Source organism: Vigna radiata, chromosome 8 (assembly GCF_000741045.1).
Source record: "Vigna radiata var. radiata cultivar VC1973A chromosome 8, Vradiata_ver6, whole genome shotgun sequence".
NCBI lineage: Eukaryota > Viridiplantae > Streptophyta > Magnoliopsida > Fabales > Fabaceae > Vigna > Vigna radiata.
In genome coordinates this window covers 3365579-3383030 of record NC_028358.1, presented here as the reverse complement: position 1 = coordinate 3383030, position 17452 = coordinate 3365579, and the positions used below count along the sequence as shown (strand labels likewise).

General features: G+C 31.4%; 2 protein-coding genes across 2 annotated transcripts; both read right to left on the bottom strand.

Moving 5' to 3' along the window:
• Positions 1 to 7989: 7989 nt before the first annotated feature.
• LOC106772818 (zinc finger A20 and AN1 domain-containing stress-associated protein 2) lies at positions 7990 to 9913 on the bottom strand. Its single transcript, XM_014659417.2, has 3 exons — positions 9823 to 9913; positions 9585 to 9630; positions 7990 to 8900 (listed from the first exon to the last, which is right to left on the bottom strand). The coding sequence occupies exon 3, from the start codon at positions 8884 to 8886 to the stop codon at positions 8368 to 8370; it is 519 nt and encodes a 172-aa protein (XP_014514903.1). The 5' UTR covers positions 8887 to 8900; positions 9585 to 9630; positions 9823 to 9913; the 3' UTR covers positions 7990 to 8367.
• Positions 9914 to 14779: 4866 nt separating this feature from the next.
• Positions 14780 to 17036, bottom strand: LOC106771044 (probable RNA 3'-terminal phosphate cyclase-like protein). Its single transcript, XM_014656928.2, has 6 exons — positions 16742 to 17036; positions 16484 to 16636; positions 16192 to 16370; positions 15938 to 16113; positions 15598 to 15814; positions 14780 to 15219 (listed from the first exon to the last, which is right to left on the bottom strand). The coding sequence occupies exons 1-6, from the start codon at positions 16944 to 16946 to the stop codon at positions 15010 to 15012; spliced, it is 1140 nt and encodes a 379-aa protein (XP_014512414.1). The 5' UTR covers positions 16947 to 17036; the 3' UTR covers positions 14780 to 15009.
• Positions 17037 to 17452: the final 416 nt, after the last annotated feature.

Here is a 17452-nt window from a genome sequence, read left to right as displayed (position 1 = left end):
GTACAACAATATTTCTCACATGATCAATTTTAGTTGCTATTGCCTATGATTGTGGTAATGGATTACATTAATTATAGTATTTTGACAAAGAAGCAATTGCAATTTTTCTGTGTACACAAGAAGCATCTTTACCTTGAGTCATATTCATTCATAGAATTGCTTTGTCATATTCATTCATAGTAGATAATAATGACAACAGAACAGACGTTCAAATTATTTATATTTTGAAATTGTATTCTTATCTAATTGGGACCTTTCTGTTCTTTTTTTAAAACACCTGACATTATAATAATCAACTATATGTTGATCAATTTTTTTTAGGATGTCTACCCAAGATACATTTTCTCCTATAGGAGATGACCAACAAGGACAATTTATAGAACCTAATGTAGGAGTAGGAGATTCAAATCAAAATGATGTTCCTGTAGATTCCAATCAAACTGAAAGTTCAACTCCTACTGTGAACTCAAGAAGATTATTGTCAGATGTTTGGAATCACTTTAAGAAACAAAAAGTAGATGGGAAATGGAGAGCGGTGTGTAATTATTGTTCAAAAAGTCTTCTAGGTGAGGCAAAACAAGGTACTTCACATTTGAGAAACCATTTCAAGAGTTGCAAGCTTCGAACAACACGGGACATCCGACAATCTTTTTTAAAAACTCAAAAAAAATGTGGTGAAACCGTAGTTGTTGGCAATTATGTGTTTAATCAACAAATAGCTAGAGATGCACTCCGTAAGATGATAATTCTACATGAGTATCCAATGTCAATGGTTGATCACATAGGCTTTAAAGAATTTTGTGCTGTTGTACAACCTCTATTTAAAGGGGTTTCTCGAAACACCTTAAGAAAGGATATCATGAAGGATTACATTGCCGAAAAAGAGAAATTGAAATTATTGTTGTCAAGGATTCAAAGTCGAGTTGCAATTACAACTGATATGTGGACTGCTAGTAATCAAAATAGAGGCTACATGACTATAACAGCTTACTTTATTGATGATTTGTGGAGGCTACAAAGTCGACTTGTGAGGTAATAACACTATACTATATTTTAAGTGTATTTTTTACATTAACATTGTCCTTTTTCACTAAATTAATAAAATATGACTTTCAATTTTAGGTTTATGTATGTGCCTACTCCTCATACTAGTCAAGTTCTTGTTGAATTGTTGGTTGAATGTTTAATGGATTGGAATCTAGATAGAAAAGTTTCTACTTTGACAGTTGATAATTGCACTACAAATGATGCTATGATTATCGCATTTTAGACAAGATTTCACCTAGGTCTCTTATTTTGGGTGGCCAATTGTTTCACATGCGATGTTGTGCACATATATTGAATTTGATTGTGAAGGATGGTTTGTCCATAATTGCTAATGTCATTGAAAAGGTCAGAGAAAGTGCTAATTTTTGGAAGGCTACACCTAAAAGAGAGAAGAAATTTATAGAGACATGTGCTCAATTGAATATTTCATTCAGAAGAAAATTAGTTGTTGATTGCAAAACTAGGTGGAATTCTACATTTTTAATGCTTCAAGTAGCCATACAATACAAAGATGTATTTGATCGTTTATCACAACGTGAGAGTCAATATAAAGTTTTGCCTAACGCACATGATTGGCAAATGGCAAATGAAATTTGTCAAAAGTTGGAAATATTTTATGATGTGACACTCTTGTTTTCTGGTACCTCTTATCCAATTGCCAACATTTTCTTTCCAAAGGTATGTGAAATTAAGTTGGCTTTGATGGAATGGCTTAACTCTCCCAATTATATTATTCACCAAATGGTTGCATCTATGGTTTTAAAGTTTAACAAGTATTGGAGTGTGATCAGTGGAGTGATGGCTATAGGTATTGTCTTAGATCCCAGGTACAAAATTGATTTGTTGGATTATTTTTTCCCTCAGATATATGGCAATGAATCTGATTATGAAATTGAAAAGGTGAAGATTCTTTTTAAGGACTTGGTAAGAGAGTATGAAATGTTCATGAAAGGTAAGAAGTCGGTTTCTTCATGTCAAAATCTGAGCATAAATGCAGGCCAATTTGTTGATGGAAGAAAAGATGCTTGGAGGAGAGATTTTGCAAAACATCAGATTGCAAAGAAAAATGAACTAATAAATTATAAGTTAGAACTCGATTATTACTTGGAGGAACCGACACTACCAGATTCAGGTGAAGGATTTGATGTTTTAATTTGGTGGAAGACTAATGGATTAAAATATCCAATCTTACAAATGATTGCAAGAGATTTTCTAGCCATTCCTATCTCCACAGTTGCTTCTGAGTCTTCTTTTAGCACTGGTGGTCGATTTCTTACTCCACATCGGAGTAGATTACACCCAGACACTTTAAAGGCATTGATGTGTGTTCAAGATTGGCTATGGAGTGACATACAAGGTAATTAAATGAACAATTTAAATTACATATTTATATTCATTCAAATGATTGACTAAGACAAATGATTTTATTTTCCTTTTTCAGGTTCTTCAAAATTGAAAGTGGATAACATGAAGCTTAATACAATACTAGAGGAGATAATTGATGATGATGTTAGTAGTTTTGTTTATAGTATTGTAATCTGATTTTATTAATAGTGTTACTTTGTCATTGATTGATGACTTTATTTGCATTTATTTGTTTCAGGAATTAAGTGGTCAAAATCAAGATGTGGAAGAACAAACATGAATCTTGAAGTGTTATTTTTGGAACAACTATTTGAATTTAAGTTTTAATTTGTATTAATTTGAATTAATTTGAATTTAAGTTTTAACTTTTATTTACTTATCCATTGACTTTTCTTGGATATATGTTTTAAATATTATTTGCATTGTTTTTTACAATTTAATTTGAATTTTTTTATTTAAAAACTTATAAAATAATTTTTTTTAAATATTCGCGGGTTGAAAACGGGTATCCAACGGGTATCCGCGGGTTGAAAAAAATCCGCGAGTTTTTTTAAAGCGGGTATCTAGCAAGTAGCGAGGCGGGTAGCAGGTACAATTTTACCCAGCGGGTCGAGTTACGGGTAGGCACTATCCGTGCCCGACCCGACCCGTTGTCATCCCTAGTGTGTATCTTGAGCTAGCTTATATTGTAATGATAACCCTTGTTGGTAAATAAATTTGAAAAATACATTAAATTTTGGCTCAATGGGGTAGCAAAGAATATTTTTATTTTTTCAGATGAAGAAAGGCGATCACACATAATTTCAAATCCTAATTATTTTATTTTTAAAAGATTAACTAACGTCAAAACTCAACGACCTCAACATGAGTCATCTCTTCTTTTCTTTCTTCTGTTTTGTCCGGGTTTTTTTTTTTTATGACTACCCTCTCATGTTTTCAATCTAGCATATCTCTTTTTTTTTCTTTTTTTCTTACTTTTCTTTTCCTTTTAAATATTTTGACAATTATTTTTATTTCTTTAGACAAATTTAGGAATTATCCAATTAACACAAGCAATGATAAACTTGGCAAATCTGCCATAGTGTAAAAACTCACATTTCTCATATGGATCATAGTGTTAACACAAATCCTTTTATTTTAAGAAGATGAAGAATATAGGTTTTCAAACAATATGCACACGAATGTGTCAAAAGAAAATATTGACTTTTTATTTTTTATTAAAACATTTGACTGTGAAAAAGAATGACAGTTCATTATTCTTCACTTCCCATTTTTTATTCATTTTTCTCTTCTTTTTTCATTTTTTTTATTTGTTACTTTTTGAAGAATTTGATGATTTGCAAGAAAAATAAATGGCTCAAAATATGACAATGTTATTTTACTTTCTTTTTTTTTTGCATACTTTAAAACTTGTTTTGGATGAATCTCGAATATCTCATGTGTTTTGAAATTTCATGAAAGATAACATGATACAACTTATGAAAATCGTCATAACGATATGAAGTGCAATCCAATTGTCTAACACTATTAAAAGCATAAAAATTTTCATGTTTACAAATCCATGGTGTTCTTCATGGAAAGGTGATTTCATGCTTTAGTGGAAGATTTTCTTCAACATTAGGTTGTCCTTCTTCAAAGGTCAGCAATCTTGAATCAGTCAAGGATTACACCTTGTGCTTCAAACTCATCCATGCTCTTGTTGAATGACCTGACGCTTTTTTTTTTATAATCACATCTTACATTTAAATCACAATTCTTTGGGTATGGAGGTCATACAAGTCTGGTGAGATAAATATATATGAGGTTGTTGCAGAAGAGATTTAGTAATACTTTTGTTTAGGTCATGGGATAGAAGCGAAATTCATAACCTTGTACCAATTGTGATTTTTTCTACCCAGTGGTTTTACTGGATTTCTTGTCCTAATTGTAATTTTGTGAATATCAAGACAGAGATATTCATCAAGTAAATGGATATCCTAACAAGTAATCATATCTACACATATTCAAAGGCTTAGAAATGATTTTCTTTTATTTGATGATTCTATTCTCGCCTTTTATGTATTTCCGTTCGTGATTATACTCTACATGCATGGAATTGTACACTAAGTATGATTATAGGTGTATATGAAGAACCTTATATCATAGTGTAAGTAAATAATTTGGTGTAAATGATGTTATATTTTAGAGGAATAATGAATGATGAAAATGTGTTGATTATTGGTCTCTCTATGTACATAAATGTCCCATTGATTGTTCTTATTGTTGGAGAATGGAGAAAACGTTAGGAAGAAGGTGTTAGTTGGAGACTTTAAGAATGTGATAAGGATGGAATTAGTTGTGATGATAATAGATGTTGATGAATGATGAGTTTCCAATTAAAAAGTTGAAAACAAAAAATGAAAAGAAAAGAAGAAGAAATGGTGAATAAGTGTGATGTATTTTCTCGTATAGTTAGTGTTGTCAAGAAGAGTTGAAACCCGCTAGTTAATCCGATCCATCATGGATTTAGACTGGATTAAATTATAAAAAATTAAATTTTAAGCTCGACTAACTAAAACGCCAATTTATTGAAGTTGAATATGTGGTGAGTGAGTTAATCATCCATCCTAAATGGTCTTATATATTGGTGACTTTGTGAAAGACAATAACCTTCAAACAAATTCCAGGAAACATCCAACATACTTTTCGTTCAAAGCAAGTTTCAAATCTGATTGAAATTGTTTTGTTTCTTTTCTCTCTCTCTCTCTGTCATCTCCAGGTTAGTTACTGCTTCTTGAAAATTAGAATTAATTTCTAGAATTAAAGTTTCATGATAAGTACGATCAAAAGTCTCTATGTATCCTAAAGGTTACAATTTTATGGAATCTTTCCTGTTTGACTTGACGGGGTGATTTTAGCCCAAAAGGTTGCATTTTTATAGAATTTTTCTTGTTTGACTTGGACAGGGTAATTTTAGCTCAAATGGGTGTTTATATCTCTCAGCTTCTATCAAAGTAATGATCTTTTTATTTAACTTCACGCTTGTTGGCTATGAGCTGATTTTGGGCCGATTAAAAATAGTAACGTAGAACAAACCTTGAATGTGTATTTACCTATTCTTGTGTTGTAAAGGAAAGTTTTGATTGATTTCTCTTATTATTTTTAAGTGCTACAGCAATTTTAGGGTTTACCGTGATAAGAAGTTGTTGAAGGGTTTGTTGCTTTTTCAATCAATTCCAATCTAAATTTTAAAGAATTGTTTTATTTTCTTCTATATGTTTTCAATAATTTGTATTGTAATATATGGTTTTGTTTAGATTTAGTAACCTACCAAGAAATTATGACTTCTAAGTTCTAGTCTTTAGTTTAATTCAAGCTATAGTATAGAGTGGGTATCTAAGAACTTTAGAGGTGGTTCTTTTTTGGACCAAAATAAATAAAACCTACTTTTGTTTTTTCTATATCAATGGGTTTGCATGAGAAGGTTTGATTACAAAAGTAAGTTCTGTGTCTGAACAGCATTCCATGCTTCAACAACAGTTCATGTACTAATTGTGTTATTATGTTATGTACTAAAGTGTACTTCAAGTTCAAATAAGTCAAATACTTCAAGGTTAAAATCAAATATTTCAAAGGTTCTCATCATTTCTTTATTTAAATTATATTATTTTATTTTGAGTTATAATGAAATTTAACATCATTTTAAACTAAACGTTATTTAAATTTGAATTAAAAAATCAATAATTTTTTTTAAACTTTATTATAGTGACTACTTTCGAACTCAAAAAATATTGAAATAGATGGTTTCTCCTCTCATCTGCAATTAAATTTAAAGTGAATAGTAACAAAAAAAAAAGGTGGAAATAATAGTGGCAAAGGAAGTGATAAGAAACACAAGATATGGAATCATATCTCTCCCTATTATTGATTCAGAAATGGGGGACAGTGAATGTGTGTAGTGGACACCCAGAAATGTCATAAGAAACACAAGAAAATGATGGATGCTAAAGGCATCTTCTTCTCAGCTGAAAGGATCAGCTACCTTGGTGACAAGACAAACCCCAAAATGAAATCAGAATGCTGAAATATTACCAAGGCTATGCAGATTCCAGTCCCCACCAATACTGTTAAAAACATTACACTGTCCATAAATAGCACCAGAGTAGTTTCTGACAGTATACTACAAACAAAATTAGACATCAGAAACCTATCATGCAAAACAGAAATGCCACAGGCAAAATGTTTCAGTACTAGATTTTCATATTATACATCAAAGCCAACAGTCAAATAGTATTATGATACTAAAAATTTTCATGACATACCTAAACCAGAATCACATTTATAAAAGCCAATTTCCATTACAAGAACAAGGACAGCAAACCCCTGGCCTAAAACATCTATGTCCCTCCTGGTGTTTGGAGTTTAAACCAAATTGATCAATCAGAAATTATGGTTTGAGAAACTGTCTACTAGTAGTTAACATAGAAAGAACTCACTGAACGACCAAGAATGATGACAATGCAATGAACTTCACTAAAATTGGACAGATTTCAACAATGTTTTAGTCAATTCTCTATACTGAAAGAAAACCTCTATTTTAAGCCATGATTGTGTATGCCATCATATTGAAAAGGTGAAATCTTTTATCTGAACCTCGTTATAACAGAGTGGAAAAAATAATATTTCCGAAGGATTTACAGACGATTTTATTGAGTGTAACAGTGTAGAGGCAATGAAGCATCCTATGTATAGAATCTTGAATTACATGAAAATGTGTCAGAAGATAATTTTTTCAAACACGCATATTGTGAAGGGGGTTTCTGCACCATGACATGGCTAATTTTGAGATTCAAACATCAGATTAGTTTTAAGTATCAGAAAATCCTCATTCCCTTGCCCCTTACCCCCGAGGATCAGAATCCCCCCTTGTAGATTTTTTATTCTCTCTAAGATATGAAATGGAGACTACTTTGCCTAGAGGAGCTACTTCTCCCGGTTAATTTTGTTTTCATGTTTTGCTTTCTGTTGTTTGGCACTCACAGCCTTCAATGGATCCCCAAAAAAAAAGGAAAATCACTAGCTGAATGAATCATAACTATATTTTAGATGTAAGAGATATCATAACAATACTGAATTAGGGGTAAACCAAGAACAAAGTCCATAAAACAGCTACACATTGAGATATCAGATATTTTTAACATATAAAAAAGATAAACATTTGACAGGCCTTTAAGTCATGTACAACAGAAGAAAAAGGAGCTTAAGATGGAAAATGTTTGACCAAGGAAATAATTTATACGTAGTTATGAGAAGAGAGATGGGAATGCATGAAGGAGCAAAAAGGAAACAGTGGTGAGAAATGTGATAGTCAGGAATCAGAGTTACATATGTGCGACAGGAAGGTAGGGGTTCAAAATACTTTTGTGGGTAAGGCTGCAGAATCCACCTTCCCTAAAAGCCTCACTTGGTGGGAGACTCATGCACCAGGTCTCCCAGTTTTCTCTTTTTACTACAGATCAGTTTTTCTGTTTCTTGAGCTATATGTCTCCCATGGAGGAGACTTCCTGCTTCAATTCTATCTGCTTTCAGTATTATCAGTTCCCATCAACGTCATTGATTTATTAAAAATAGATAATGTTTAAAGTAAAAGCCCATACAAGAGTAAACACCATTGATGCAAGAAGAAAAAAAAATGCAGACCAACCAGGAAATCAAATTACAAATGAGGCAAATGTGTTCATCAAACCAGCATAAATACTCATACTGTAGCTAACAAGTGAATGCTCACCAATCAACCAACAAGGAATGCGGGTTTTCCCCAAACATGTGCTAGCTATCATGTCATGAAGCAGTATCATGGCATGGATCAGTATAGACACTAAAAGGACACTTCAAAAGCCAGACAGCAAAAATATGTGAATTTGCTGAGGAAAGGTGAGACATCCAACTTCATATTTCAACCAGTGTAGTGCATCCCTAGATTTTATCAAGCTTATCAGCCTTAATTGCAGGGTTGGCTTTAGCTATAGCCTCACGACCAACAGTCTGATAATCAAAGGGGCAATCGTGTTTGTCAGAATAGCGGTGCATTGCACAAAAGAGGTTCCCACATTTGCAGCTGAAACCGGTTAATCCAACACGCTTCCGGCAAGTGGCGCATCTGCTGGGACCTGTCTTAGCTTTCATCTCCAAGTTCTGACCAGAGGATGAATCTCCAGAAATCTCAACTGAGACTGTCTTCATCTCCACATTTCCAACTTGAACATCCACAGAACCTGCAGTCACAGCCTGCTTCCCGCTGCAGCCAGAACCGCCATTCACAATGTTCTCAACCGACGCTGCTGCAAGTTTGTCTTGTTCCTGCTTCAACAGCATGTCTTTGTAACATTTGGAGCACATATTCATGGTGGAAGCCCTTCCAAAGAAGCCACAATTGTTAATGCAAAGAATTGGCCTTTCTGGAGCCTGGCATCCTGTTTCATCGTGAGACTCCATTGTTTTATGACAACCTGCAAACATACCGACTCAGCCTCTCTGGAAACTACGTACACACAGAAAAACCTATTTCTTCATAAAAGATACACAGATTCGCACTGAAGAACGAAATCTAATATAGAACATAAATAGAGATGAAAGATACCGAATAAACATAGGGATTACAACAAGGACGATATGCAATACCAAAATCGTAACAACACATATATCACCATGTCAGTAATTCATGTCAATCTCAACTATGAAGAAACGGGACCAACAGTATTGTTCTTATTCGGTCACAACTCCCAACTTTCTCCAAATTCGGTGTGCCCTTGGAACAAAGCACAACCATCACTCTACCCCTTTTGTTTTCAAAACCGTTATTATTTCGAATCAATTAAAAACAAGAAAAAAACAACAAGAACCCACGAAATCTACATGAACACTGAACCCTGAGTTCCAAATCCCAACCAACACATCAACTAAAACCACTTCACTACCAAGTCAATCATGCAAACAAAACCCAACAACCCAACAAGCAAACTTACGCCAATAATTCCAGAAACGAAACAACCCCACAAGCCACTGTCAGAAAAATTCAAACTTTAAACGCCCATCATCCACAATCAACCACCCCACCAAGAAAAACACACACCCAGAAAGTAATCCAAAAAGCGATGAAGCAGAAACAAAAAAGCACTAATAAAACTTCTGACCTGCGTGCTCCGTTTCACGGGTGCTGACAGCGTGATCAGGCAACCGCTAAGGGAAGAGAAATTAGAGAAAAATCAGAAGAAAGGGAGACGAAGTGAGAGAAAATAAGAAGAGAAATAATTGCGACCTTTATAAATGACGAAAGAAGAGTGAAGAAAATTGATGATATTTAAAATTTTAATTAAAATTTAAAATTAATTAAATAATAAAAATGAAAGAAGAGAAGTAACAGGAAAGTACAATGTTAAACGCCGCTAAAGAAAGAGTGAAGAGAAGAAAGAATGGGTTAGGTTGGGTCGAATGTCGTGTCAAATACAAAACATTGCTGTTTCTTTCTATTAACCCTTTTATCAGCTAACTTCTCGTTTCCTTTTCGCTAAGTCGGTGGTACTAATAAAACCACCCTTTATTTTTTCTTAAATTACATTTTTGCCTTCATCGTCTATTATTCATTCAAATCAATTATATATTAAATTAATTACTAGATATTTTTCTGTTGTAATATGAAATTTTTTCTTATATATGAATTATTTACAATGTTGATAAGGAAAACTTTCTATCAACCTTGATTAAAATTATTTTTTTGTTAATGTCACCGAATAAAGTTTTTCAGCCTACATTGGTTGAAAAGTAAGTCAAAAAATTATATTAACCAATATTATTCAAAGTAACCCGGCAACAAAAATAATTATTATTATTGTCAATTAAATGTAAACTTAATTAATATTAATCAATAAAAAATTTTACTAAAAAAATATTGACAAAATTTGACCAAGGAAATTGAGATGCACTAAAGAGATGAGCTTTATTGAATTGGTAAAAGTTACGAGCTAATGAGATTTTGAAATCTAATTAAATACATATTCCGAACTCTAAACCAATTTCATTGAAGCAATAAATTCTATTCGATGATTGTGTTAATAAGGAGATTTTAATTTAAGACTCAAATTTTATATAAAACTTAACATGATGATAATTGTAAAATTAAAACTTGAAGATTTTCAATATTAATTGAGTTAAAAATCATGTTTCAATATTAACATTAGCTTCTTTTTATATATAGATATTTTTAAATTTTATTGACTTAAGTAGATTATAAAAAATAATATAAATTAAACTCTTTTTCTTTAAAAACTTTGATCGTAGTTTTGTGGTTTGTAGACGTTTTTAGAGTTTTATGAGCTGAGGCAGGAATTGTACAATGTGTAGAACTGTGGTAGTTTTCCAGATAAGAAAAGCTAGTGATTTTTCTTTAATTTTATTTTTATTTGATATGTATGTATATGATTGTTAACATTTTGTGTTAACTTAGTTGAAATTAGAATATTTGTTTTAGTGCTAATTGTGATTTGAATGAGTGTAATTAGTTATTTGATGCTTGATGTCTTGTATGATGTTATTTTATACTTGATTAGTCATGTGAGTGTTGTTGTGAACTTTAAAGGTATATAATTGAGGTGTTGTTAAGAAGTGGAAATAAGGCAAAGTTATAAGTATTTTTTTTTTTTACTAAAATGAGGTGTTGATAAGTGAGATTTTGAAGTAAAAATTGAATGGGTGAAATTGAGTTTATGGGTCTATGATATGGTCATTTAAAACTTGTTTAAGTTTTGAGATGGGAGAAATCTGACATAGAATTGGGCGATAGTTAATAGGGTGTGTTTTTGTATGGTTTTTTATTCATTTTAGTGGTTTTGACTAGTGAAGCTTTAATGTAATAGGTCTGTGCTGAAGTAGAAGATTCGGGGTCAGCTGATGGGTCATTTCTAACTAGTTTAGACCCTTAGGTTGTTAATTTACGTATTAGAAAGTGTAGAAGTGAGTTTAGGTAATTCGGAGCAGTCAAGTTGGTTTAGTGTATCTAATTTGAGTTATAAACTTGTTTTTAAATCATTCACATTGTCTAGGATGTCATGTCGATCATTTAGATAAATATGGGGAGCAACCAAGGTCAAATTAGACGTCTATACTCTTTTGGTGTGGCGCTCAGTGGCAGTTAACATCGCCTGAGTGCCAGAAAGCTAAGAGGTTCAACGCTTAGTTGCAAGGGGTGGCGCTCAGGCGCCAAGTTTGCATGAAAAATGGCACTCAGCAACAAGGATGTGCAGCTCAGTGTAAGTGTCTTTGGTTTTCTCTCCTTATTGTTTCATCTTTTAGTTTTTTTGCGATTTATCTTAGGGATTGATTGGTACAGTATGACATGTTTAATATGTATATGAAATGTTATTGAGGATTATGAATGATGTTAAGGTATGTATCAAGGTGTGATTGAATAAGAGTTTCTAAAGAGAAAAACTAACGGGTTATTTCAAGTTGTGTATAAATGTAGGAATCTCTGTCTTAGGGGTTATCTTGACACTTTAATAGTCATTTGTTCTTAATTAGAGATGAGGGATGCATGTGGTGAGAATAGTAGGAAGTCCTAGTCTAGGTGCTCCAGTATGGCCTAAGATGGGAACAAATTAACCTTGTGTGTGGTAGGGTGAAATCCATTAGCAATGACTCTACAGAGTAGTAGAGGTCACCACAAGTGTCTAACGCGCCATAGCTCGACATTCATGCTATATCCAAACGGTCAAGTCTATGTTCATGGTATGCTTAGGATGTTTGTTTAACTTGGTGTGAAAGGTGATGTATGATGAAATGTAATATCTTGAGTTTTTTTTTTTTTACCATTAGTCGTGTGTTTCTTTGTTTGTTTGTTTATGTATGAATGATTTCTTTTGCTACGATTGATATGAGTAGAAGGTGATGACATCTCAATTGAACAGGCTCTAGAAGGTGAGGAATCATAAATAATAACTAGATTAAAGAAGATAATTTTGTATATATGCATTTTGAGAAACCTTATATAAATGTTTAGGTTCCTTCTCTTTTGGTGTTGTAAGTATAAAATAGATTTATATTTATATTGGATAATGTATGAATATTTTATATATTCTTTAAGTTTAACGGTTTTATTTTATTGATAATTTGATAGATATTTTATAGTATTTATACTATTTAAATGAGTTACATTTATTAATTAAATACCGTTTATATTTTATGAACAAAATTTTCATAATACTTTTTCTAATTTTGCATGTTTGTTGTTGGAATTCTGTTTTTTATAAACAAATTCTTAACAACATTTTCTTTTAGTTTTATATCTTTGTATTTTTATTTATAATAAATTATTTTATTAAAAATTTATAATTATTTTATAAGTTCATGTAAATATAAATATAAAAAATATATATAATTTAATATTTATAAGTTAATTAGAAATAAAAAAATTGAAGAGTGATTATAATAAATAAGATAATTTAAATATATAGGAACTATCATAATAAAAAAACTATCATAATAAAATATTGTAATTATGGTTTTGTTAAAATTAATTTTGATAAATGTGTATTTATTTGGTTAAAATAATTTATGTATTTTTTGTGCGTAATAAGGTAGAAAAATAAAATCAAATAGTAATATGATTAGGTGGAAATATTTGAAAAGAATTTTAATGAAAAGTTAGGTTTATTTCTAAGAAAAATTATTTAAACAAAATATTAAAAAATTATAAAAAATTATTTAGAAAAAATATATAAATTTAAAATATAAAAAATATAGAAATTCTTAATAGAATTTCATAAAAATTTAAAATACTAAAAGGTATAAAATTCAAAAATCAAATTTAAATTTAAATTCAAATTAGATAATTATTTGTTGAAGTTAGGTGTTATTTAAATTAAATTTAATAATGAAAAAAATTACTTAATAATAAAATTTAGTTTTGAAAAAGCATTAGTAATAGGTGCTGTATAGAAAGAATAAAGAATAAGAAGAATTAAGCAAATTGATTTGAATTAAATTTGACAAATGTATATTTATATAGTTAAAATAATATACTTTGTTGAAATTTTGGTATAATTTGTTAGAAAAATAAAATTAAATAATAAGTTGATTATAAGTAAAATTATTTGAAAAGAAGTGAAGTAAAATATTAGATATTTAATTAGGATTACACTTTGTTAAGTGAAACATAATTAGGATTACACTTTGTTGGATGTGTTATTTGGCCAATGTAATAAAAACTTATTAAACACACAAAAAAATTATTACATAAATTATTTTAATTAAATAAATATACATTTATCAAATTTAATTTTACAAAAAGACAATCACAATTACAATATTTTATTATGATTATTTTTCTATTATCATAATTACAATATATTTAAATTATCTTATTACATGAGTTTATAAGAAAATTATAAATTTTTAATAAAGTAATTTATTATAACTAAATATAAAAATCTATAACATTAGAAGAAGAAAAATGTTACTAAGAATTCGTTTCTTAAAAGAATATAATTTCAACACCAAACATGCAAATTAGAAAAAGTATTATTAGAATTTAGTCTTTTGAAAAAGAAAAAAAAAATCTATTTGAAGATCTAGTTTCGAAAAAAATCTACTCACGAAAATAAAGTTAAGAGAAAAAAAAAAGTCTATTAACAGTAATATTACTTTAAAACGCCAGCATTGAATTAAGAGTTAATTATAATAATTACATTAGTTTTTTAAGTTGAAAAAAACGAAAATACTTACAGAAATTATAAAAGTGAAAACCTATATAAAACCTAAATATAGAACTGAAACTTATGAAACCTCCTTATAATAAAATAAGACTCTAAAGCTTCTTATATGAAAAATAAGACCATAAAAGTTTCTCATGAGGCCCTTCTACAGTAAATGCTCAGGTTCAATTATTAGGTAAGGCCCTTGATCTTGTGTGACCCTAGTGATGAAGGTTTTATTCAACTTGTGTTTCCTGATTTTCAATATGCTTTTTTGGGGTTACTTATCTTGAGAACATCTTCTCTCACACCACAGCGCTCATAATATAATCTTTAGAGCTAAAGGGTCTTGCCAGTTCATATCCCTAATTTTACTATAGCTAATGTCAGATTCTTCAAACTATCTGCTTGTTGCATAGTGTACTTTTGCTAATTGCCAATCAATTTTTATGTTTTCTTGTTGGAAAATGTTGCAGAAGAATGTAATAAAATATGACGCAGCTTTATCAGAGCATTAAGTTTTGGAGAATCATAGACACTAACAGCCGCATGGTTGTTATACACAGGGATTTTCTTGAATGGTACTGATAATGGATAAGTGCTTGTTCTCCAGGATAAAAGAAATGCTAAAAGGAATAAAATTCATGTGTAAAACGCTCAAATATATTTATAGCTAGCAAAACTGGGTTACAATTGAATCAGAATTTTACCTGTTAATTCATTCGGGAGAAGGGTACATCATGATAATTGGCATAATATTACATATTGAAGCTGCTGTTGAGATCTTTTCCAGGTGTCAAAGTAGCAGTTGCTTCAAAATTGCAATTCTTTCAGACTTGTATTTTGGATTTATAACACTGTTGAACGCGCTTTATGATACCTTTCGAGAAAGGTTCTTCATGCCATAACCAACACACTTGAGAAAAACTGACTGTGAGTTCGGCTCTGGTTTGATAATGAACTTCAAATTTAGAAAATCCCTTATGTTTCTAAGAGTCTCAACCCCGTACTGGGAAAGTTTTCCAACGCGAACCTTTGAAACATCTTGAGGGCATAGTGCACAAAGAAGAAATAGCAAGCCCTATAAACCAAATCAGTAAAGAACAATTTAGGGGAATCCTCCACAAACGGAATTAAACTCAAAATATAGACGAGTCCTAAGTCAATAAAATTGAACTAGTGGCTACTATTCTAGCACCATAACATTGGACTCAGCACACTTAGTTGCTTTTTTTTCCATATCTTTCACTCTACTATATTTCTTTCTATTACCATCAGTCGCCTGGAATCATAAATATTTTAATTTGACGAAGAATTTGTCTTTTCTCAGATACATAGAATTCAAAGTATAAAATAATTTTTGTGAAAAAAATTATGATTTTTGTTTATAATAGATAAGTTTTTGTTACGTGTTTAATACCAGTATAAAAGGGCAGAAAGAAACTGCCAACATACTAACCTGATGTGTTGAATCTACCACTCCACTTTGAGCTATCTCACCAAGTAAAGCATTGGCAGTCTGCACAGCAATATCCTCTGGAGGCATCAGGTCTCTTTTTGCGTCATCTACAAGGCTAGAAGTATCATCATCCCTGGAATGAAAAACAGCAGTGTCTGCCGAGATGAAGCAACCAGAAGTAGTTTCCGCAACAAGCGAAATCCCATAGCCAGGAGAACTGCACGAGCGAATGACAAACAAAAGGAGTTACAGTACTATGACTTTCCCTATTTCTACCAAATGTATTTCCAAAATTGAAATTCCATGTTCAACAAATTCTACTGAGTGGAAGGAGTCATACTTTCCAGCCTGAGGACCTGATCTGTGATCAGAGAAAATGTGCACATCAGAAACCAAAGGATTGATTATTCCACGGGTAGCTTTAATCATGCTATTTTCAAACTGAACGGACACCCTGGTTGAAAAGGTAGTTCCTCGAATTTTCTTCACAAAACCTTCATCAATCCAACTAACAGCCTGCCAGGAAGAACACATAAGATAACAATCAAATTTAAAAATAAAAGACAAAATCATAAAAAAGAATTTGTAACTTACAGATAGACTCTGAACAACAGGAAGTGATAAAATAACTTCGCCACCACCATCGGGAGGTAATCCACGACTCTCTATTTTAAGCTCCAAGCCTTCAGAGGGAACTCCAAAGCGCTTCAATATGGGTAAAGCAGTAGACTTGAAGGTATCAACCGATGGATCCTTAGAATCATTAGTAATTCCTGATAAACAATATTAAAAAAAAAGTTATAATTTAAACCATCTAAATATCTTGTAAATATGGTCCTTTAGAGATAGGTTTCAAAGTAGAATAAAATTATTATAACTACTATACCTTTGAGCCTAATCGTGAGGGGCTGTTTGGCAAACAAACACAACACAATGAGTGGCTCCAGAAAATAGGCAATGGAGCGCGAGACGCCACAGTCGTGAGCACGGTGTTGCCTGCCACCGACAATAGTTCCAGGTTTGTACTTTAATTTGGTACCTGTCCAATCCAAATAAAACGAATAACCAATCCTCTGGTGGTGGTTGTGTTACTGCAACTAAACCTGATTGAAAAATTAAAAAAAAAATGAAATTAAAGAAATACCAGTTTCGTTGATTTCTACGTGGCAATCATCGCAGACAGTTTCGAAGAGACGGAGGAGTGAAATCTCGTGGTTGCGGAGACCTGGCCACGTCTCGTCGGCGCGAATGTCTTCGATGAGAATGGGAGTCGAAGAGAGAGTAGCGAGAAGAAGGCGTTGCCGGAAGCTCTGGCTTCCCAGCAACCTCTTGTACGCCGTTTTCCCCATTCTATGCAAACACCTGCGTAGTTGAAGCTGCAGATTTTGATGCCCCGGTCAAAGAATGCAGAACGGAGAAAGAAGAGAATAGACCCATGAAACCTGTAAACTTGATCCACAAAAGTTATAGGCCCACGAGCCCACCAGCCTTTTTTTTAGGGTGTTTCATCCTACACCTTCAACATATCATCCTGCACCTCCAAAAATTCCACTTTTAACCTTCTGACATCTCATTCTGCACCCTTTCATTTTTTTCTCTTTCTTATTAAAAGCATTCTGCACCCTTTTCATATTTTTCTCTTTCTTATTAAAAACATTATGCATCACCTTAATAATAATCTAATTTAATTTAAAATTTAAATATTATTTAATAATTATTAAAATATGATTTATATTATAATAATAATTATATTAAAAAATTAAAATAAAATAATTAAAATAAATAATATTAATAATAATAATCAATTTGATTTAATATATTCAAAATATATTAAATTATATTAAAATATTAAAGT

Excerpts from the sequence above, each read along its gene's own strand:
- LOC106772818 (XM_014659417.2), bottom strand. The coding sequence starts at position 8,886 with ATGGAGTCTCACGATGAAACAGGATGCCAGGCTCCAGAAAGGCCAATT.
- LOC106771044 (XM_014656928.2), bottom strand. The coding sequence starts at position 16,946 with ATGGGGAAAACGGCGTACAAGAGGTTGCTGGGAAGCCAGAGCTTCCGG. Across the intron at positions 16,114-16,191 it reads CTGTTGTTCAGAGTCTATCT|GCTGTTAGTTGGATTGATGA; the intron begins GTAAGTTACAAA and ends TCTTCCTGGCAG. Across the intron at positions 15,220-15,597 it reads TGGTAGATTCAACACATCAG|GGCTTGCTATTTCTTCTTTG; the intron begins GTTAGTATGTTG and ends TTTGGTTTATAG.